General features: G+C 36.7%; 1 protein-coding gene across 1 annotated transcript in view; it reads right to left on the bottom strand.

Moving 5' to 3' along the window:
• Positions 1-9,019: 9,019 nt before the first annotated feature.
• Positions 9,020-24,077, bottom strand: part of LOC129541386 (calcium-activated chloride channel regulator 1) — a 30,780-nt gene continuing 15,722 nt past the window's right edge. Inside the window, exons 8-14 of the mRNA XM_055403257.2 lie at positions 19,626-19,803; positions 17,501-17,601; positions 16,934-17,158; positions 16,535-16,805; positions 15,727-15,897; positions 14,791-15,030; positions 9,020-9,360 (exon numbers count right to left, since the gene is read on the bottom strand). Of these exons, the coding sequence (XP_055259232.2) occupies positions 9,020-9,360; positions 14,791-15,030; positions 15,727-15,897; positions 16,535-16,805; positions 16,934-17,158; positions 17,501-17,601; positions 19,626-19,803 (1,527 nt within the window). The remainder of the gene's footprint in view (positions 9,361-14,790; positions 15,031-15,726; positions 15,898-16,534; positions 16,806-16,933; positions 17,159-17,500; positions 17,602-19,625; positions 19,804-24,077) is intronic.

The raw sequence follows: 24,077 nt of genomic DNA, 5'->3' as shown, positions 1-24,077 counted from the left end.
GATCAAACTAGTCAATCCTAAAGGAAATCAACCCTGAATATTCATTGGAAGGACTGATGCTGAAACTGAAGCTCCAATACTTTGGCCCCTGATGCAAGGAGCTGACTCATTGGAAAAGACCCAAATACTGGGAAAGATGGAAGGCAGAAGAAGAAGGAGGCGGCAGAGGATGAGATGGTTAGACAGCATCACTGAATCAATGGACATGAATTTGAGCAAACTCTGGGAGATAGCGGAGGACAGAGGAGCCTGGCATGCTGCAGTCCATGGGGTCGCAAAGAGTCAGAGATGATTTAGCGATTGAACAACAGCATGCAAAATAGACTCACCCTTCTCACAAGACTGTCCTAACCTACTACAGAATCAGCTTGAAGTCCAGATTCTCATCTAAATTAGGTCCAGAGGTCATGAGGCTTCTTGGGTATATTTCTTAAGTACAGTTTTTTGAGTGCAGTTTCTTTTGATTTGTGGACTTAAGAGAGGGAGTCAAGAATCATTGAGGGTCAGTCTTAAAAGGTGCTACTGTTGCTGCTGCTAAGTCACTTCAGTCATGTCCAACTCTGTGCGACCCCATAGATGGCAGCCCTCCAGGCTCCTCTGTCCCTGGGATTCTCCAGGCACGAACACTGGAGTGGGTTGCCATTTCCTTTTCCAGTGCATCAAAGTGAAAAGTGAAAGTGAAGTCGCTCAGTCGTGTCCAGCTCTTCATGACCCCATAGACCATAGCCTACCAGGCTCCTCCGTCCATGAGATTCTCCAGGCAAGAGTACTGGAGTGGGTTGCCATTTCCTGCTCCAGCTTAATGATGACTACCACAAAATTTCACTTAACATTTATTGTAAGACAGGTCTGTTGGAGACTAATTCCTTTCTTTTTTTTTTTAGAAAGTATTTCTTCACTTTTATTTTTTTGTTTGGAATGAAAGAGCCTTTAAATTCTATAATGCATTACAATTTTCAAAAGTTTTACATATTTGATTTTATATAATGTCTTAATAACCCCTCTTCAGCCCTCTACCCCTATATTGCCTCATCGTTTTCCCTGTCCCACTAATAACCACTAATTTGTTCTCTGTGTCTGTGAGTTTGCTTCTTTTTTTGTTTTATTCACTAGTTTGTTGTGTTTTTAATATTCCACATATGAATATCATACAGTATTTGTTTTTATTTGTCTGACTTATTTCATGTTAACATAATGCCCTCCAAGCCCATCCATGCTGCTGCAAATGGCAAAATTTCATTCTTTTTTATGGCTTTATCGTATTCCATGGAATGTTTGTGTATATGCACCACATCTTTCTTCATTCACCTGTTGATGAACACTTAGGTTGCTTTCATACTTTGGAAAATGTAAATAACACTGATGTGAACATTGGGGTGCACATATCTTTTCAAATAAGTGTTTTTGTTTTTTTTTTGATATATACCCAGGAGTAGAATTGCTGTGTCATACAATGGCTCTGTTTTTAGTTTCTTGGGAAACCTCCATGTTTTTTTCCACAGTGTCTGCTCCAATTTACATTCCCACCAATAGTGTGTGAGTGTTCTCCTTTCTCCACATCCTTGTCAGCATTTGTGTTTTTTTTTTTTTGACCATAGCTATGCTGATGAGTTTGGGGTGATGGGATTATGATTTTGATTTGCATTTTTGTGATGATTAGCAGTGTTGAGCGTCTTTGCATGTGTTTGTTGGCCATCTGCATTTTCTCCTTGGAAAAATGTCTATTCGGTTCTTCTGCCTATTTTTTAACTGAATTGTTTGTTTTTTTCTATTGACTTGTGTGAGCTCTTTAAATCTGTTGAATATTAACCCCTTATCAATCATATCATTTGAAAATATCTTCTTCCATTCAGTATGTTTTTGTTGTTGTTGTTTTGTCCATGGTTTCTTTTGCTGTGCAAAAGCTTTTGAATTTAATTAGGTCCCATTTATCTATTTTTGCTTTTGTTTTCTTTTGCTTTAGGAGATGGATCCTAAAAATATTGCTTCAATTTATTTCTAAAAGTGTTCTGCCTATGCTTTCATCTAGGAGTTTTATACTATCCAACTTTACATTTAGGTCTTTAATCCATTTTGAGTTTATTTTTGGACAGCTACTTGTACAAGAAGAAAATTAGAACATCTCTAACATACATATACAAAACAATATCCTTTGTTTTTGAAAAATAATTTTGCTGGACAGGGAATTCTGGGTTGGTGGTTTCTCTTTCAACACTTTTGAATGTATCACTCTACTCTCTTATTGCTTGCAGGGCTTCTGAAGAAAATTCTTATCCTATTACTTTATAGGTAAGATGTTGTTTATTTCCAGCTTGTTTTAAGACTTTTTAGTCTTTATTTTCTTCAGTTTGAATATGATATGCCTGTTGTTCAGTGGCTCTGTCATGTCTGACTCTTTGTGACCCCATGAACTGCAGCATACCAGGCTTCCCTGTCCTTCACCGTCTCCTGGAGCTCAAACTCATGTCCATTCAGTTGGTGATGCCATCCAACTATCTCGTTCTCTCTCGCTGCCTTCTCCTCCTGCCTTCAATCTTTCCCAGCATCAGGGTCTTTTCTGATGAGTCTAATGAGGCATAATGATATGCCTAGGTGTAGATTTTTTGGAATTTGTCACTCTTGGTGTTCTCTGAGTTTCCTTAATCTGTGGTTGATATTTGTCGTTAATTTTGGATTGTCAAATTAATTAAAATTGTCAGCCATGAATAATGGTATTATTCATCATTCCTTTTCTTCTTTTCTCTTTCTCTTGCTCCTCCCGTTGAATGCATGTTGCACTTTTTATATTTGTCACATAGTTGTTGGATATTCTATTCCATTTTTCCTCTTTGCTTTTCAGTTTGGGTACTTTCTATTGACACATCTTCAAGCTTACTGATTCTTTTATTGGCCATGTCCAGTCTACTAATGAGTCCATCAAAGGCATTCTTTATTTCTGTTATGGGGTTTTTGATTTTAGCATTTAGTTTTGATTCTTTTTTAGGGTTTCATGTCTCTGCTTTGAGTGTACTCCGGGAGTTGGTGATGGACAGGGAGGCCTGGCGTGCTGTGATTCATGGGGTCGCGGAGAGTCGGACACGACTGAGCGACTGAACTGACTGACTGACTGACTGTCTCTGCTTACATCTTTCTTGTGTGTTGTGTACTTTTTGTATTTGAACCCTAGAATATTGATCATAGTTACTTTAAATTCTTGATCTGTTGATTATAAAATTTCTGCTATATGTAAATCTGGGTCTAATGTTTTGTTTGTTTATTTTTGTTAATTTCAGACTGTTGATTTTTTTGCCTTTATCATGCCGTGTAATTTTTGGTTGAAAGTCACAGGTTATGTGTTGGGTGAAAGGAACTGAGGTAAATAGGCCTTTCATCTGAGGTTTTCTGCTATCTGACTAGTAGGCTGTGCTTACTAAAGGTGTAGCTTTAGGTGTCAGAGACAAAAATTTCCTCTAGTGTCTATTTTTGTCTTCTTGAATGTTTTGGGCTTCTCTAGTGACTCTTTCTTAATTGGTTTTGAGATTTCCAGTTCTTTCATCTCTAACCTTCTGTTATTATACTGCAGCCTTATTAGTGTGATGGTAAGGTGTAGGGAAGGGAAAACACCTTATAGTCTTATAATTATGTTTCATTCTTGTAGTGTGCTCGTTCTCTGAGCTGTGACCTTCACATGTGTTTTATAGATTTTTTTCCTTTGATAAGACAGAAACAACTAAATGGCTCTGGAGTTTGGTACTTCTCTTCCTCCATGTGGAAGGCTAGTTGGGGTTGGATTTGGGAATTTTCTTCTCCCCGCATGGTGGTTTATGGGAGATTGGTATTGAATATTTTCTTCCTGAAAGTTGGTTGCTGCTGCTGCTGCTAAGTCACTTCAGTCGTGTCTGACTCTGTGCGACCCCATAGATGGCAGCCCACCAGGCTCCACCATCCCTGGGACTCTCCAGGCAAGAACAGTGGAGTGGGTTGCCATTTCCTTCTCCAATGCACAAAAGTGAAAAGTGAAAATGAAGTTGCTCAGTCGTGTCTGACTCTCAGCGACCCCATGGACTGCAGCCTACCAGGCTCCTCCGTCCATGGGATTTTCCAGGCAAGAGTACTGGAGTGGATTGCCATTGCCTTCTCCGAAAGTTGGTTAGGCTCCTGTAAAACCTAAGCTGGATAGTTAGGTAACATTATTTCCCTTGAGGACAGCTTTTTGTTAAGGAAAACAGAAATGCTCTGGGCAATTTAAAAATGATTTTTCCTTCTCTCCCTGTGAAAAGTCTGAAGGAATTTTCTCCAATTCTCAGTTTGAGAACATGGTGAGGCTCCTGGAGCAAAAATTCAGCAAGGTGTAGAGGTTCCTCAAAGGCCCCTTAGAGTTTTTAACTCTTAAACTTAGCCACACTGAGCCTCTGCCAGATCATCATTTATAGTTTGTTTTCCTACTGATACTGGCTTCAGTGAAAAAAAGAAAGTGAAGTCACTCAATTGTGTCTGACTCTTTGCGACTCCATAGACTGTAGTCTGCCAGACTCCTTTATCCATGGGATTTCCCAGGCAAGAATACTGGAGTGTGTTGCCATTTCCTTCTCCAGGGGATCTTCCTGACCCAGGGATCAAACCCGGATCTCCCACATTACAGGCAGACTCTTTACTGTCTGACCCACCAGGGAAATGGCAAGGTTCAACTCCTGGGTTTCTGTTTTAACTGTGATTCTCTGTATTTGTCTATCTTTCCAATTTTTAAAATTTATTTTTAATTGGAAGATAATTGCTTTACAATATTGTATTGGTTTCTGCTGTCTGTCAACATGAATCAGTCATAGGTATACGGGTATCCCTTCAATCTTGAATCTCCCTCCCACCTCCCTCCCCATCCCACTCCTCTGGATTCTCACAGAGCACTGGATTTGTGCTCCTTGTGTTATACAGCAAATTTCCACTGGGTATCTAATTTTACACATGGCAATGTACATGTTTCAATGCTGCTGTATCAATTTGTTCCACCCTCTTCCCCCACTGCCTCCACAAGTCTGTTCTCTATGTCTGGGTCTCTATTGCTACCCTGCAGATAGTTTCATCAGTTCCATCTTTCTGGATTCCATATATATGCAATATTTGTCTTTCTGACTTCACTCTGTATCATAGGCTCTAGGTTCATTTGCCTTATTAGAACTGAGTCAAATGCATACCGTTTTATGGCTGAGTAATATTCCATTGTGTATACGTGTCTTTTCAATTAATGGAATAGCAGATAGTGATTAATTATGGACCCAAGAGCAATTGTTGATTTTAGTTATTCAGCTTTTTTCTTGGGAGCATGGTAGTAGACTGCTGCTCTTGATTTTTATAATTGATCTTGTATCTGGTAACTTAACAGAATTATCTTATTAGTTTTAATTATTTGTTAATTCTATTGAATTTTCTGTCTCACCTGAAAGTAATTACAGTTTTGTATCTTTCTTCCCAATTGCATCTTCTGTTTTTTTTTTTTCTTTAGCTGCATCATAGGAATCTTGCTTTCCTCAGTGACCGTTAAAGGTCTGTAAATAATTTCTCAGTACAGTGGCCAAGTAGATAGAATAAATTATTATTTGACTATTTAGATCTTCACAATCAACAAAAATTTTTTATAATTTATAGACTCTTCAGTGATGTGTTTTCCTTGGAATTTAGAGTTCCCCCTCTTTGTGTCTAATTTCTCATCCATACTTGAAGATTTAATGTGCATGTGCATGTGCTCAGTTGCTCATTTGTGTCTGACTCTTTGCAGCCCCATGCACTGTATCCTCTGTCCATGGAATTTTCCAGGCAAGAATACTAGATCAGGTTGCCATTTCCTACTGCAGGGGATCTTCCTGACCTGAGGACCACACCTGCTATTGTGTCTCCTGCATTTGTAGGTGGATTCTTTACCACTATGCCACCTGGGGAGAAGGCAATGGCAAGCCACTCCAGTACTCTTGCCTAGAAAATTGCATGGACAGAGGAGCCTGGTGGACTGCAGTCCATGGGGTCGCTACTAGTCAGATACGACTGAGCGACTTCACTTTCACTTTTCACTTTCACACATTGGAGAAGGAAATGGCAACCCACTCCAGTGTTCTTGCCTCGAGAATCCCAGGGACAGCGGAGCCTGGTGGGCTGCCGTCTATGGGGTCGCACAGAGTCGGACACGACTGAAGCGACTTAGCAGCAGCAGCAGCAGCAGCAGCAGCATGCCACCTGGGGAAGCCTGGAGATTTAATGGCTCCTTTAAATTTTTTTTTTTTTAATGATCAGGTTGGACATTACCATTTATGGAATCAGGTTAATAAAGTTTTCAAAGGTTTCAATTTTAATGAAGAATGGTGGCTGAATGTATATTATCATATGTGAAATAGATCACCAGTCCAGGTTCGATGCATGAGACAGGGTGCTCAGGGCTGGTGCACTGGGATGACCCTGAGGGATGGGATGGGGAGGGAGGTAGAAGGGGGGTTTCAGGATGGGGAACAAATATACACTCATGGCTGATTCATGTCAATGTATGGCAAAAACTGCTACAATATTATAAAGTAATTAGCCTCAAATTAAAATAAATTAATTAAAAAAGAATGGTAGTTGAATTATGCTTTTATATGTGTGTTGAAATAATATAGTTTTCCTTTTAAATCTATCAATGTGATAAATTACATTGATTTTCTAATATTAAACCATCTTTGGATTCCTAGGATAGATTCAACTTGGTCATAATATGTTATTTTTTTTTTTTACATATTAATGTAGATTTGGTTTGTCAGTGTAATTTTTTCCCTGACTTTTCCAGTGTATCAAATAGCTTCCTCCTTTCAGACATTCAAAGTTTTTGAAATATTCTTGTCTGTAAACAAAGGATTTTCCTTTAATAAAACTGTTACTCTCTTTGTCTCTTTCTCCCTCAGGAAAAAATCATACTAGTGCTATAGTAATGGTTTAATTTATATTTTATTAAATAGTTTATAAATTCTATTGACAGAATACGGTTAATTTCCTGAAATGCTGTGGGGAAATTAACAAGATGGTACCAGTCAGACTCTCTCGCCCCATGTTCTGTAAACAGTGACTTTGCAAGGTTGTGTAACAGCTGAGATCACTTACAGCACTGCACATGCGCCTCACAAGATGCTTGATCCCCAGCTACTTTGTGAGGTACCCTTGTATGAGCTTCACCATGAAAGCCCTGGTTGCTGCTGCATTGGGCCTACATTGGAGCGACCTCATGATTATGTTATATGAGGTTATGTTATGGCTGCTGCGTCAGTCAAGAGAGAGGCTGTGTTATTGCTGCCATGCCAGCCGGGATAGAATAAATGCATCTGCAGTTCCTACCGGAGAAGGCAATGGCAATCCACTCCAGTACTCTTGCCTGGAAAATCCCAAGGAGGAAAGAGCCTGGTAGGCTGCAGTCCATGGGGTTGCGAAGAGTCGGACACGACTGAGCGACTTGACTTTCACTTCTCACTTTCTTGCACTGGAGAAGGAAATGGCAACCCACTCCAGTGTTCTTGCCTGGAGAATCCCAGGGATGGGGGAGCCTGGTGGGCTTCCGTCTATGGGGTCGCACAGGGTCGGACACGACTGAAGCGACTTAGCAGCAGCAGCAGCAGCAGCAGCAGTTCCTACGGCTCCTAGTGTCATCTTCCAGCCTCTTAGCTTGCACCTTGCCTACCCTCGGTTCAGCGAACTGTGTGAATTGTGTGAACAGTGAGACAATTGGCATCATGAACAGGATCAACAATACAAATGCTATGTGTTGATTGGGCTTCCCCTGGTGGCTCAGATGGTAAAGAATCAGCCTGCAATGCAGGAGATGCGGTTTCATCCTGGAGTTGAGAAGATCCCCTGGACAAGGGGATGGCTACCCACTTCAGTACTCTTGCCTGGAGAATTCCATGGACAGAGGAGTCTGGTGGGCTATAGTCCATGGGGTTGCAAAGAGTCTGACACGACTGTGACTTTTACTTGCTGTGTTGATTGAGATCACTATTATTAAGTGGTTAGTTTTCATTGTATCAAATTCTTACAATACCAGGTACACATGATATTTTGTGGATTTTTAAAATGTAATTGGTCAAATTTGAATTTCATTGATTTACGAAAATGTTCATTAACTTGTTTCACAAATATTTATTAAATGTATATTTTGTGTCAAATACTATTCTAGATTCTGAGGATACAGCAGTCAAAACAAATCCCTGCCTTGATAGAGCATCTTCGTGATATCCTTAGGATTTAATAATGGTCTCAGAATATGAATGGGTCTTTAGTGATGTTCCACAATACATAGAAAAGTAAATTATTCTTGTCTAATGGTCGTTTCATGCCTAGGGTCAAAGCTTTGATAGACCACTTTTAATCAATGATAAAAAACAAATTTGACCTCCTTACTGCTTTGGATCATATTTCATTGAAAAATTATCTTATAGTCTTTTTTTATTATAGTTTTTGTTAATATGAAGTATTCATTCATAATAAAATGAAACCTAAATAATTATATCATAAAATTATTTCTATTGTGGATTCATAAATATGTTTCAAATGGCTTAGAAAAACTTTGATTTTATTAATATACCAAGTGAATTTATTGCACACTTTGAAAGTGTTTCTTAAAAACCCAATAATTAAGGTGTTCCCTAGTGGTCTAGAAGTTAGGATTTGGCACTCTTGCTGGTGTTGCCTGGGTTCAGTTCCTATTTGGGGAAGTGAGATCCTGCAAGCTGTATGGCATAGCCAAAAAAAAAAAAAAGAAAAAAAAAAGCCAGCAAGTAAAAATATGCATTTTATTTTATGGTTAGTTAATAAATGGATTTTTCTATGATAGGAAATGGTATATTCATTTTGCTTTAAAGTGAAACTAATAGAAATAGTAAACAAGTATTTAGGAAATTTACAACTTTCATACATTCACATATATTTCAAAGAGCTTTATAATAGACAATGTGTATAGCAAATTAAATTCTAAATAAATGTTTGCCAACTATGTGTAACAGTGAATCTCAGTTCTGATGCAATCCCTAGTTTAAAATATAGATAAAATCATAGCTAATCCAAAAATTGCCAAACTGATTGCAGAAATCTTGATACCCAGAGCAGGGACACTGTCTTCTGGCATAGGAATAAACTTGATTGCTTGTGCAATGTTAGAAACCTCTGAGGTGAGATTGGCTTCATTGATGGCTCGGACTGCAATATAGAAGTTGGAGCCATTTTCTATTCTAAAAGGTTCTGGCTTAAATTCAAAATTTTCTACTGAGCCAGCCTCCTTAGGTTTTAGACTAGAAGTATTCACTAAAGTAGCACTGTCAAAATCTTCTTGGAGATCCACGAAACTCTTACTTATTCTTATAATGTAGCTGTTGGCTGGAAAACAAATAGAAATTTCATGTACGTTAGAGTCACTACATGCCTTATTGCTACCACATTGTTTTACATTTAAGGATCCATCAGAGATGCACACTGGGTTTTTTTGTCTGGTTATTCCATCTTCTTTAAGAACAAATATGTGAACAGTTTTTTATCTAGTTACCTAATCACAAAGAATTTAAAATTGTATAGTACTAAAAATGGATCTCAATTTTTTAAGAAATAGAAATATGAAGAACTGAGCCTACTCTTGATTTAGAACAAGGAACATAATAATGTTTGAGTATAGTAAAGACATTCAGTACCTTATGTCTGTGCTATTTTCCATTAAGCTGAGAGAGGGAGTTATAAGATGGATGAGTAAGAGCAGATAAGTAGAGTAGGAACCAGGGATATGGACAAAGCGCAAAGGGAGGCAAAGAGTCTGGAATGTGTACTAATTAACATGTGTAAGAGCCAGGTGGACTTGGACTAGCACCTTAGTTCTACTACTTTCTAGCTATAAGAAAGAAAAATTTAATACTTCTTAGTTTTCTTAACTATAAAAAGAGAATCAATCATTCATTTCATCCAACAAATATATATGGAATGCTAGTGATGAAATTATATGTGAGAATGCATGAAAAGTGTTTAGCACAATGTCTGGGACTTAAGAAATGTTTGAAATATTAGTTATTATTACTGTTACTTTAGCAAGAAAGGAAAGAAAGATAATACAAATGTTTCATTTCAAAATGCTTTTAGAAACCCATCAGAGCCGTAGATAAATATAAATATATTTTAATATTAGGAAATGCCATGAACAATAAAACATCGGATGTCTTTTTCTGAAGTGAGGACTTTATTTCATGAAATGTTGAAGATGTTTTAAGTATGTGGTGAATAACTTAAATTTAGGTTTTTCTTTTTAACTCAGGCCCTGTGCCTTAACATCTGAGTCTTTTAATAAATACATCTTATTGATCTGATCTATTCTGCTACTCTTCACATCCTCTCTGTATTTAATTTTGGTGGATCTATCTAACTATCCATCCATCCCTTATTTTAATTCAAATATTTCATTGTGAAATTTTGCTTTCTTGACTTTGAGCATAATATTTGGTTCCTTTTCTCCCTGCCGTGAATCCCTGGAATGTGCCTCCCTCTCCCTATCTATGCAAATTGTACTTATTCTTCAGGGCCCAACAGGTGGTCCAATTTCTCCTTGAACTCTTGGTAATGTGTTTCATCACTTGATGACTCTCCTCCATGAACTCTTACTGCATAGGAAGGAGCTTTCCAATTTTATGAAGATTCAGTTTATCTTTTCAATGTGAAGTACTTCTGGGCCCCCAAAGACACATGAAAAATGCTCAACATTACCAATCATCAGGGAAATGCAAATCAAAACTACCTTGCACCTGTCAGAATATGTATTATTAAAAAAACAATAAAAAACAAGTGTTGGCCAAAATGTAGAGAAAAGGGAACCCTCTTGCACTGTTGGTGGGAATGTAAATTGTTGCACCACTATGGAAAACAGTATCAGTTCAGTTCAGTTCAGTCGCTCAGTCGTGTCCGACTCTCCGCGACCCCATGAATCACAGCACGCCAGGCCTCCCTGTCCATCACCAACTCCCGAGTACACTCAAACTCATGTCCACAGAGTCGGTGATGCCATCCAGCCATCTCATTCTCCGTCGTCCCCTTCTCCTCCCGCCCCCAACCTTTCCCAGCATCAGAGTCTTTTCCAGTGAGTCAACTCGTCCCATGAGGTGGCCAAAGTATTGCAGTTTCAGCTTTAGCATCAGTCCCTCCAATGAACATCCAGGATTGATCTCATTTAGAATGGACTGGTTGGATCTCCTTGCAGTATAAGGGACTCTCAAGAGTCTTCTCCAACACCACAGTTCAAAAGCATCGATTCTTCGGTGATCAGCCTTCTTCACAGTCCAACTCTCACAACCATACATGACCACGGGAAAAATCATTGCCTTGACTAGACGGACCTTGGTTGGCAAAGTAATGTCTCTGCTTTTTAATATACTATCAAGGTTGGAAAACAGTATAGAAGTTACTAAAAACATTAAAAGTAGAATGATCATATGATCCAGGAATTCTGCTTCTGGGTATTTTTCTCAAGAAAACAAAAACACTAATTCAAAAAGATATATGCACTTCTATATTCATTGCAGCATTATTTACAATAGCTAAGATATGGAGCAACCTGTGTCCATTGATAGGTGAATGGATATATATATATAAAACACTGGAGTGGCTGGCCTATCCCTTCTCCAAGAGATCTTCCCAACCCAGGAATTGAACTGGGGGTCTCCTACATCTCAAGTGAATTCTCTACCAGCTGAGCTACTGCTGCTGCTGCTGCTACTAAGTCGCTTCAGTCGTGTCTGACTCTGTGTGACCCCGCAGAAGGTAGCCCACCAGGCTCCGCTGTCCCTGGGATTCTCCAGGCAAGAACACTGGAGTGGGTTGCCATTTTCTTCTCCAATGCATGAAAGTGAAAAGTGAAAGTGAAGTCACTCAGTCGTGTCCGACTCTTCTCAACCCCATGGACTGCAGCCCACCAGACTCCTCTGTCCATGGGGTTTTCCAGGCAAGAGTACTGGAGTGGATTGCCATTGCCTTCTCCGAACTGAGCTACTACAGAAGCCCTATATATACATACTTAGACACAACGGAATATTAATCAGTCATAAAAAGAAGGAGATCTTGTATTAAATGACAACATGGATGGACCTAGAGGGTATTATGCTAAGTGAATTAAGTCAGATAGAAAAGACAAATACCATGTGATTTCATTTATATGTGGAATCTAAAAACAAACAAATGAACAAATATAACAAAATAGACTCATCAATACAGAGGACAAACAAGTATTTGCCAAATGGGAGGGGAATGGGGGGAGTGAGTGAAGTCTGTAAGGGAGATGAAGAGGTACAAACTTCCAGTTACAAAATAAACCAGTCATGGTGATGAAATGTACAGTATGGAGAATGTAGTCAATAATACTATGGTGCCTTTGTATGGTGACAGATGGTAACTAGATTTAAAGTGATGATCATTTTGTACTGTATAGATACATCAAATTACTATATTATGTATTCAGAACTAAAATAGTGTAGATCAATTGCACTTTAATAAAAATATTACTTTTTGGCCAAAAATGTTTATTCAGTTGATGCCCAAAATGACAAAATTAGAAGATCGTAAAATATTAGAATTATATCTACTTGTTTTAGTAATTGTAGGTCATCTAGTCTGATTTGCATATATGACAGAAATGGAAATTGGGTCCCAGTAAATTTAAGTTTTTCATTCAAAATTATATAGGCTATTCATTTATTTTTTGAGATACTGCTACTACCTCCTTTTGTAATACCTAAGGGTAAAATTTGATAGAACTACAATATCTTCCTATTAGTTACAAGAAAAGAGGGAGATCGGATCCCACCTATTGTAGGTGTTTGAGGTTAAACACACTGAAGTTCTTTCTTTTTCAATGTGTGTATGAAATACTTTCTTCCTTCTTTTAGTTCCTGTAAGCAGCATAAGGGACAATTATTATGAATCCAGTCTTAATCTAAAGGCTTAATCTAACTGAATTCAAGTTAGAACTAAACAGATAGTAAGATAATTTCATTATGGCTTTTTCAGTGAAAGTATATATATATATTTTTCACCATAGTTTTAAGGGTCATAATGTATTTCAGAAGCTGTCATGATAAGAGTCTCAGTACTGAAGTACAAAGAGCTTTTTGTAGGTATTTTATGTTTTCTTTGGCTTCAGAATAATTTTTTTCATTGTGTGATCCAACCAGTCCATTCTAGAGGAGATCAATCCTGGATGTTCATTGGAGGGACTGATGCTAAAGCTGAAACTGCAATACTTTGGCCACCTCATGCGACGAGTTGACTCACTGGAAAAGACTCTGATGCTGGGAAAGATTGGGGGCGGGAGGAGAAGGGGACGACAGAGAATGAGATGGCTGGATGGCATCTCCGACTCTGTGGACATGAGTTTGAGTGAACTCCGGGAGTTGGTGATGGACAGGGAGGCCTGGCGTGCTGTGATTCATGGGGTCGCGGAGAGTCGGACACGACTGAGCGACTGAACTGAACTGAACTGAATAATAAAAAGAAATATAACTACATAGGAAATGAAAGATTAAGAAGCATCATTTCTTTTGAGAGCATATAGTGAGGGGTATATTATAATCCAAGTGAAGGAGCACTGAAAGTCACTTTTAAGCACTCTGAGTTATTGTGTCTGTTCATATGCATATTACTTTCATTTTACCACCTAAAGGGAAAATAACAAAATTGGCTTTACCCCATGAAAATCTTCTAGTCTAGCACAATTCTGGAATATGTTAGTCATTCAATAAATACTAATTTAATTTAGTTAAATTTAAAGCAAAGCTAAACGTGATTTAAGCTTTTTGGAATGAGGGCAGTTTATTATGAGGAACTTTGAATGAATGAGCTATTTTGGCCTTGAAATTTAATTCAAACTCCATAGCCAAATCTCTGCTCGTGATCCTCTCTCTGGGACATCTTCATTTAAATTCATTAACTTCTTTCATTCTTCAAGACTTAGGTCAGGGATAGTCTCCCCTGAAAAGTCCTTTAAGATATACGTTGTGATCTTAACCTTCAACTGTTAATAGAAGTGGCCATCCAATGGTGTATCTGATTATATTCTATAAAATTATCTTTTATTTTCAGGAACTATCTTCTCTACTTAACTGTTGAGAGTAGGGCTTATTTCTTAAGAACCTAAATAGTTTTTGAAAATTCAATAAGAGGTCAATGAATGAATGAAATTATGCAAGTACAGAAATACATAGAAAAAATTTTCTGTGTTAGGAAATCAGTCTTCTCAAAGAATTTCTAAGATAGTTCATGTTGTGAGAGGCGGTTTGGTACAACTGAATCTGATGAGAGTGAGTTAGACTTCTAATTTATTAAATATAGAAGTAATTTGGGCCAATTCATTATCTCTTGGGGCTTAAGTTTTCACATATGAAAACAGGTAACTGATAGTAGACAATATGCTGCTGCTGCTAAGTCACACTCTGTGTGACCCCATAGACGGAAACCCACCAGGCTCCCCCGTCCCTGGGATTCTCCAGGCAAGAACACTGGAGTGGGTTGCCATTTCCTTTTCCAATGTGTGAAAGTGAAAAGTGAAAGTGAAGTCGCTCAGTCGTGTCCGACCCTTAGCGACTCCACGGATTGCAGCCTACCAGGCTCCTCCATCCATGGGATTTTCTAGGCAAGAGTACTGGAGTGGCTTGCCATTGCCTTCTCCGAGACAATCTATATATGTTTATTTATAAATAGAACATTAGAAATTTTTGAGCAATTTTTAAAGCCTGTGGGATTTCTTTTAGTATATAATATTTAAAAATATAATATCACACTTACCTTTTCCTTTATCTAGGACATTGCCAGGGGCTGTCCATGAGACATGAATATGATATTCTTTAAATTTTGCTTCAAGGTCTATAATTTTATTGGGTGGGAGCACAGAAGGTTGATTACCAGAAGGAGGAGCTCCTGATACAGTAAATGATCCTCCAGAGGTTAGTCTGTTAAAGTTCTCTATTTCAGCTTTTGCCAGGTCATCTTTGACTTCAGGTCTGGGTGGGTTCAGTATAATTTTACCTACCAAAAAAGCAATTTTGTAACTTTTCATATTGCCATATCTATTCTTATAATCTCATTTGCAGCTGTAGAGGGGTTAATATTGAGTAGCAGCAGCTATTGAAAAAGTAATAACTTCTAGTGAAAAAAAGCTTGTTTTATTGGTGTTATTTTAAAATTGATGAGGAGACATTATGAAATATTAGTACTATTGTTTAACCCATCTGTCTTTATTCTTGACTCTAAATTCTTTGAGGACAAGGATGGCCCCTTATTTATCTCTGTAGCTCCAGTATATAGCAAAATGCTTGCCATAGTAAATTTTTTTTCAGTGTAATTGAAATGAACTGAGGGAGATATAAACAAAACTAGGTCCCTTATCATAAATATGGTTTTGAAACATTAATTTGATTATATAACTCTATACTTAGGTTTTCCATGCTAAGTTGCTTCAGTCATGTCCAACTCTTGGACTGTAGCCGGCCAGGCTTCTCTGTCCAGGGCGATTCTTCAGTCAAGAATACTGGAGTGGGTTGCCATTTCCTCCTCCAGGAGATCTTTCCAATCCAGGGATCGAACTCATGTCTCTTACATCTCCTGCATTAGCAGGTGGGTTCTTTACCACTAGTGCCGCCTCCATGGTACCTTTTAATTTGAATGCTTGTCACATATAATTTACCTAGATAAATGACATATTTCTATTTTAATGCCACTTACCATTTTCAATATAGCCTGGTATATACAGGGCTTTGTTCTGTGGTTGTCTTAAACTTAGCCTAGCCATGTTGTTTCTTGCCTGGGCATGTACTTTTAAACTGTATCTACCATTTCCACGGTAATCTGTAAAATATCTTGAATAGATGCCATCATTCTTGACAGTATCAGCACCTTGATATTGAAATATAATATTAGATATACAACAAAGTAAAAATGACATCAACTACTTATGAGCCCTAGTGATGGAAGCTATTTTGGGGGATAGTATAGCACGATTTTTTAAGTACATGAATCTAAGAATCAGGCCACTTGGGTTCAAAGTCTGGTTTGGCCACTTGCCAACCTTTGACTTTGGAAAAGTCTAGTTCATGGTAAACATGCAATTAATATTAGTTACTATTATTTCATAAGAGAACCCTATCAAAATAAGGAAAATGTAACTAAACTGGAGAAAGCAAATGTAAAACACTGATACTAATGAAAATAGAGAAAAATTGTACTGTTATATGGGAAAAGTAAAATTATTCATAAAATTTAGAGAAGATAAATATGCTTTTGTTCACGCCTAGACAAGATAGCTAAGTGAAAGGTTAAAATGTTTCAAAAGCATTACAATTAAATTTAATTCACTTAAAGTATGTTTCTTTGGATATATAGGAAATCCTGACTTCTAACACATGTGGCGTGCTGTGATTCATGGGGTCGCGGAGAGTCGGACACGACTGAGCGACTGAACTGAACTGAACTGAACACATGTGACTATAGTAGAATTTTAAGTTCAGTGAAAGTTGATGCAGATTCTTATTACCTGCACCATTGTCCCAGAGCTCCAATGTTACTTCATGTCCATCTTCAGTTTCTATAATGGCAGTTACATTGATTCCCAGTACAGGCAAAAACCCTTGACTGACTTGTGCATAAACAATCACTGGGTTAGGATAATGTGCTGTGTTTTGACTCATGTGAGCAGTTGCAGTTACTGGGGGTGTAGTAGGACTTCTTGCTTGAGTGGTCACTGTCACTGTTAGTATTTGAGAACTGGCATGATTATTTAGAAGGCTATAAGTCCAAGTACCTGTCTGAAAATTAAAAAAAACATCTATTTTAGAGCTTTTGTAATATCTTCCTACTCCTATATGAGATATTGTCTTCATTTTTTCCTTAAAATTGGTTGGTAAAGCATGGAGAAAATAAAAAATATTCTTACCTCTGCAATACCAGGTATTCGAAGACGAGCAGAACGAATATTTAGCTTATCTTCTTTGAAATCTGAGGTTTTATATTTCTTTCCTTTTGGATCCTGGAGAAGAATTTCTGGCTTTTTTATTGTCCATGTGACAACAAAGAAAGTGTCATTTCCAATTGTACTATCCACAGGCACTGTACCATTTACCCATTTCTTTCCTGTAATTGCCAAGGCTTTGCTTTCCAACTGTTAACGTAAATGTAAACAACAAACACATGAGACTGATTTGTTATTACAGTTAATAAGATTTCAGAGTTTAGTCAGTTTAGAGAAATTCTAAATATACTTTTAAGATTTCAATTAAAATAACCAAGTATGTTGAATGTTTATATTAATTAAAAATAGAAGAATCAAAAGAAAAAGTGGCTATAAGTATCACAAAAAGCAAATTCAGTACGATGTTTTTCTTCTGGAACCTAAAATGCTTTTGGACAGGTGAGTTATTTATTAGAGAAAGAAGTTACCATTTAGGATAATAAAAATTTGTTACAAGTGTGAAAAGGCAAATAATTTTTTTAAGATACTGACCTGAATAGTCTGCTGAGTGATACTGCCACTTCTAGATGAAATTCTACTGAATGCATTAGTAAGGCCATTTATGTCTTTATTGGCGTAAAACCGATGTCCTCCTAAAATGGAATTTTATTTCTTTTATAATGCTAATTTTATTTTATTTGAAAAAGTTTTACTGAAATATAGTTGATTAACAAAATGTTAGTTTCAGATATGTAGCAAAGTGAATCAGTTATACAAATACATTTATCCATTCTTTTTTTAGATTCTTTTTCCATATAGGACATTACAGAATATTGAGTAGAGTTCTCTGTACCATACAGTAGGTCTTTATTAGTTATCTATTTTATATACAGTAGTGTTTATATGTCAATCCTAACCTCCCAATTTATCTCTCCCCAGCTCCTTTTGCCCCTGATAACTATAAATTTGTTTTCTACAACCGTGACTCTGTTTCTGTTTTGTACCATTTTTAAAGATTTCACGTATAAGTGATATCATAGATTTGTCTTTCTCTGTCTGACTTACTTCACTCAGTTTGACTATCTCTAGGTCCATTCATGTTGCTGCAAATGGCAGTATTTAGTTCTCTTTTATGGCTGAGTCATATTCCATATGATTCTAATTTTAAGTGGGAAAATCATATTTGATATTATACTCTTATCAATGTACTATAAAATACATTTAAACATTTCTTTTTAAACTTACAAAAGATGAATTTTCCAGACCTTAGAAACTTTTAGTATACCAGTGTCCTAGATATAATCCTGCAATAACTAACCCTTGCTCAAAATATCTTAGAATAAAGAAAAAAACTGGCCAAATAATATTATTTTAAAATCAATCATTAGATTTAAGTGCTTGCCACATTAGTAAAACTTATCTAATCACCAAATAATGTTATGAAAATTAAAGACAATTTTAAACTAGCTGCTTATTTTCTAGTTATATTAAGATATACCAAAACAATTAGAGAATGACAGTGTAGAATAAAGTAAAATTGATTAAAGAAAGTGAAAGTAAAGTGAAATTGAAGTTGCTCAGTCGTGTCCAGCTCTGGGACCCTGTGGACTGTAGCCCACCAGGCTCCTCCATCCATGGGATTCTCCAGGCAAGAATACTGGAGTGGGTTGCCATTTCCTTCTCCAGGGCATCTTCCTGACCCAGGGATTGAACCCAGATCTCCCGCATTGCAGGCAGACACTTTAACCTCTGAGCCACCAGGGAAGCCCTAAACTTGATTAAATGCAGATACTAAATGACGCTAGAATTAAGGAAGAGGGAGATAACTTAGGTGTCAGGAGCTGGAAAAGTGGATAGCAGAGAACAAGATTTGGTATTCAGTTCTCTAATTTTGCTGTGCTGTGCTTAGTTGCTAGTTGTGTCCGACTCTCTAGTTGTGTCCAACTCTTTGAGACCCACGGGCTGTAGCCCACCAGGCTGTCTGTCCTTGGGGATTTTCCAGGCAAGAATACTAGAGTGGGTTTCCAGCTCCTTCTCCTTGGATCTTTCCAGCCCAACAATTGAATCTGGGTCTCCTGCATTGTAAGTGGATTCTTAACCATCTGAATGACCAGGGAAGCCCAAGAATAGTGGAGTGGGTAGCCCATCCTTTCTCCAGGGGATCTTCCTGACCCAGGAATTGAACCCAAGTCTCCTGCATTGCAGGCAGATTCTTTACCAGCTGATCTACTGGGGAAGCCCTGTCTTACTATATTGCCTTGGGCAAATAATTTGTATTCTGTAGATTTTACATTTCTTCCTCAATAAAATAGTGTTAGCTGAATCTCTACTGTAATATTGAGCAGGTAAGATACTGAGTAAGAATTTTGGAACTGCAGTTGAGTAAGTCCAGTAACCACGAGAGCAAAGGTACATCTTGTGGTAAAAAGTGATGAGAAATGAATGAAGACAACATATATTGACTAATGTTAGAAGAAGCTAGTATAGGTAGAAACAGAGAGAAGTGAAATGGGGTGAGGAAAGATACTAATTTGAAGGATGAAGAGAAGGAAAGGACAAAGATGAATTTTTTAGGACAGGAAAATTTTGAGCAGTTTATAGTTTAAGGGGAAAGAGTCCCTGGAATGAGAGAAACTGAAAAGGTATTTTCTATTCAAACTCTATTCCAAAGGTTTACCTGTCATATCTGACAGTGTCTCCAGTTCTTTGGCAGCAGAAGGTCCCAGAGCAATGGTGTGAATGATCACACCACTTTGTTTTACCTCCTCAATGCATAAGTGTATTTCATCATCTTCCCCATCAGTTAGTAATATGATTTCAGAACCAGAAGTACTCTGGTGACTCTGGATAATTGCCTAATGTTGAAAAACCAGACTATTATTAATAATTAGAGAACATCTTATCTAAATACATATAAACTAAGAATAAACCTTTTCTTTAATCTTGGAAAAGTCTTTAGGCCTATACATCAGAGTAGGCAAAAGGAAACTTCGTGTTGTCATTCCAGGTTGAGCTAGCTTAGAAATGAGTGTAATGTACAATGGTCTTGTAGGTTTCTAAAGGCAGAATGTTAACAATGCTTTCACATATACTCAAGCTATATAAGACAGAAAGAATATAACACTCAGAATACTAACACACAATAAATATTCAGTGAATGCTAACTATTATTATTATCTCAGGAGATATTTGGGGTGGAGCCCTACAACCCAGGCAGTTTTGGTAATTTGCAGACTAGACAACATTTGTAAAGCCATGATTGAAGGCAGGTGTGCAAAGTTAAATGATGTGACTTGTGTCTTTTTACACATTTTAGTTGATAATTAAAGAATCTTAGGATTTCCTGGAAAAAATATTGACCTGTCATGAAGAAGGAAGTTCACGAATTGATCAAATTCTGTAATTTTAGGGGGGTGGTATTTTCCTGATTTTTTACTAAGAGGAGTGGCTAACACAATTTACTCAGAGAAATTGAGAGTAAATTCTAGCTCTTCCATTTGCTGAACTGAATAGCTAGTGTTTAGTCTCTCTGCAGTATATGTATATATAAAATATATGTATCTATGAATGTAATTTATATTTATAATAAAGTTCTATAAAGAGTTCAGTGTAATGATTACTTTTTTGAACTTTGGAGTAAGAAAGACCAGGTTTTGATCATGGTTTTGCCAATTACTGATTATATGACCTTGAGAAAGATATTTAATTACTCTGTACCTCAGTTTCTTTATGTGCAAAATAGGCATAATAATAGTGCCTGATTAAAAATTAATGCTGGCAATACAGTAAGATTATGAATGAAAAGCATTTAACATATGCACTAATGTAGTGTATGCTCAATAAATTTCAGATATTATTGTTATGATTCTGTAAGTAAAAGCTTATATGATTTCATTACATAAGTAATTAAGAGGTTTTTATTTGAATGTAATTTGATATAATCTCTTCAGCAATAGTCTGTGGTCAAAATGTCATATGACACATATCAAAACATTAAGAAAAACTTATGAACTAATATGTGCAAACATTATAACACATTTCCAAGATATAGTTCAGTCATATTTTAGAATTGAATAAACATATATAAGAATTATCATTTTTAATAGCAATCCTTCCTTGAGCACTTGCTTATCATTTTGATTGAATTATAGTTGATTTACAATGTTATTTTAGTTTCAGGTGTACAACATAGTAATTTACTATTTTATGAATTATGCATTATAATTTTATATATTTATATATATTATATATTAATATAATATATAATAATATATAATATATATTATATAATATATAAAATATATTATATACTTTATATATTATATATAATATAATAATATATCAATATAATATATATAATGCATATTATATAATATATTATATATATTTTATATAATTATAATGTATAATTATATTTTATAATTATACGTTATCATAATAATACATTATTATATTATGAATTATATTTTATGAATTATTTTATGAATTTAAAGTTATAATTGTAAAGTCATTACAAAATAATAGCTATATTTCTCTGTGCTATATCCTGTTGTGTATTTATTTTATATGTAGTAATTTATATTTCTTAATACCATATCCTTATCTTGCACCTTCACTTTTTCTCTCCCCATTGGTTAACACTAGATTGTTCTCTATATCTGTGAGCCTGTTTTGCTATATTCATAATGTTTGTATAATTTTTTAGATCCTACATATAATTGATAATAGAGTTTTTGTCTTTCTCTGCCTGACTTATTTTATTAAGCATCATACCCTCTAGGTCCATCCACATTGTTGCAAATGGCAGAATCTCATTCTTTTTTTATTGCTGAGTCATAGTCCACTTTATATATGTATATATACATACATACACACTAAATCTTCTTTATTCATTCATCTTTTGATGGACACTTGGTTTGTTGCTATATCTAGGCTATTGTAAATGATGCTGCTATGAACATTAGGGGAGTACTTATTTATCTGACATATTTCTCACAATTAAATGAGATAAGTACTATTGCTTTTTTTCCTTCAAAGAAAAAGAAGTGCAAGAAGGCAAAGTAGTTGTCTGAAGAGGCTTTACAAAGAGCTGAGGAAAGAAAAGAAGTGAAAAGCAAAGGAGAAAGGAAAAGATACACTCAACTGAATGCAAAGTTCCAGAGAATAGCAAGGAGAGCTAAGAAGGCCTTCTTAAATTAACAATGTAAAGAAATAGAGGAAAACAATAGAATGGAAAAGACTAGAGATCTCTTCAAGAAAATGGAGATATCAAGGGAACATTTCATGCAAGGATAGGTACAGTAAAGAACAGAGTGCTAAGGACCTAACCAAAACAGAAGAGATTAAGAAGAGGTGGCAAGAATACACAGAGGAACTATATAAAAAAGATATTAATGGCACTGATAACCCTGATAGTGTGGTAACTCACCTAGAGATGGACATCCTGGAGTGTGAAGTCAAGTGGGCTTAGGAAGCATTACTATGAACGAAGCTAGTAGAGGTGATAGAAGTACAACTGAACTATTTCAAATCCTAAAAGATGATGCTGTTAAAGTGTTGCAGTACTTCAGCAAATCTGGAAAACTCAGCCATAGCCACAGGACTGGAAAAGGTCAGTTTTCATCCCAATCCCAAAGAAAGGCAATGCCAAAGTATGTTTAAACTACTGAATATTTGTGCTCATTTCACATACTAGTAAAGTTATGCCAAAATCCTTCAAGCTGGCTTCAGTAGTATGTGAACTGAGAACTTTCAGATGTACAAACTAAATTTAGAAAAGGCAGAGGAATCAGAAGTCAAATTGCCAACATCCATTGGATCATGAAAAAAATGAAGGAATTAAAAAAAACTGCTTTATTGACTATGCTAAAGCCTTTGACTGACTGTGTGGATCACAACTGTGGAAAATTCTGAAAGAGATGGGAATACTAGACCACCTTACCTGCCTCCTGAGAAAACTGTATGCAGGTCAAGAAGCAACAGTTAGAACCTTACATGGAACAACTGACTGGTTTCAAATTGGAAAAGGAGTGTGACAAGGCTGCTTATTTAACTTATATACAGAGTACATTATGCTAAATTCTGGGTTGAATTAATCACAAGCTGGAATCAAGATTGCTGGGAGAAATATCAACAACCTCTGATAAGCATATGATACCACTCAAATGGCAGAAAATGAAGAGGAACTAAAGACCCTCTTGATGAGGGTGGAAGAAGAGAGTGAAAAAACTGGCTCAAAACTCAGCATTCAAAAAACTAAGGTCATGGCATCTGGTCCCATCATTTCATGGCAAATAGAAGGGGAAAAAGTGGAAACAGTGACAGATTTTATTTTCTTGGGCTCCAAAACCACTGCAGACAGTGACTGCAGCCTTGCAATTAAGATGCTTGCTCCTTAGCACAAGAGACACAGATGTAAAGAACAAAGTTTTGGACTATGTGGGAGAAGACAAGGGTGGGATGATTTGAGAGAATAGCATTGAAATATGTACATTATCATATGTAAAGCAGATGACCAGTGCAAGTTCGATGCATGAAGCAGGGCTCTCAAAGCCAGTGCTCTGGGACAACCCAGAAGGATGGAATGGGGAGGGAGGTGGGAGGAGTGTTCAGGATGGGGGGAACATGTGCACCTGTGGCTGATTCATGTTGATATAGGCAAAAACCACCACAATATTGTAAAGTAATTATCCTCCAATTTAAATAAATAATTAATAAAAAGATGCTTGCTTCTTGAAAGGAAAGCTATGAAAAACCTTGACAGCATAGTTTGCTGACAAAAGTCAGTCTAGTCAAAGTTATGGTTTTTCCAGTCGTCATGTACAGTTGTGAGAGTTGGACCATAAAGAAGGCTAAATGCTGAAGAATTGATGTTTCTGAATTGTGGTGCTGGAGAAGACTCCTGAGTGTCCCTTGGACTGCAGGGAGATCAAATTAGTCAATTCTAAAGGGAATCAACCCTGAATATTCATTGGAAGGACTGATGCTGAAGTTGAAGCTCCAGTACTTTGGCCACTTGATGTGAAGAGCTAACTCATTGGAAAAGACTTTGATTCTGGGAAGAATTGAAGGCAAAAGGAGAAGGGGGTGGCAGAGGATGAGATGGTTAGATAGCATCACTGACTCATGG

This window comes from Moschus berezovskii, chromosome 4 (genome assembly GCF_049115385.1).
Source record: "Moschus berezovskii isolate FMDL1 chromosome 4, NW_MosBer_1.0, whole genome shotgun sequence".
NCBI classification, from domain to species: Eukaryota; Metazoa; Chordata; class Mammalia; order Artiodactyla; family Moschidae; genus Moschus; species Moschus berezovskii.
This window is presented reverse-complemented; position numbering and strand designations above follow the sequence as displayed.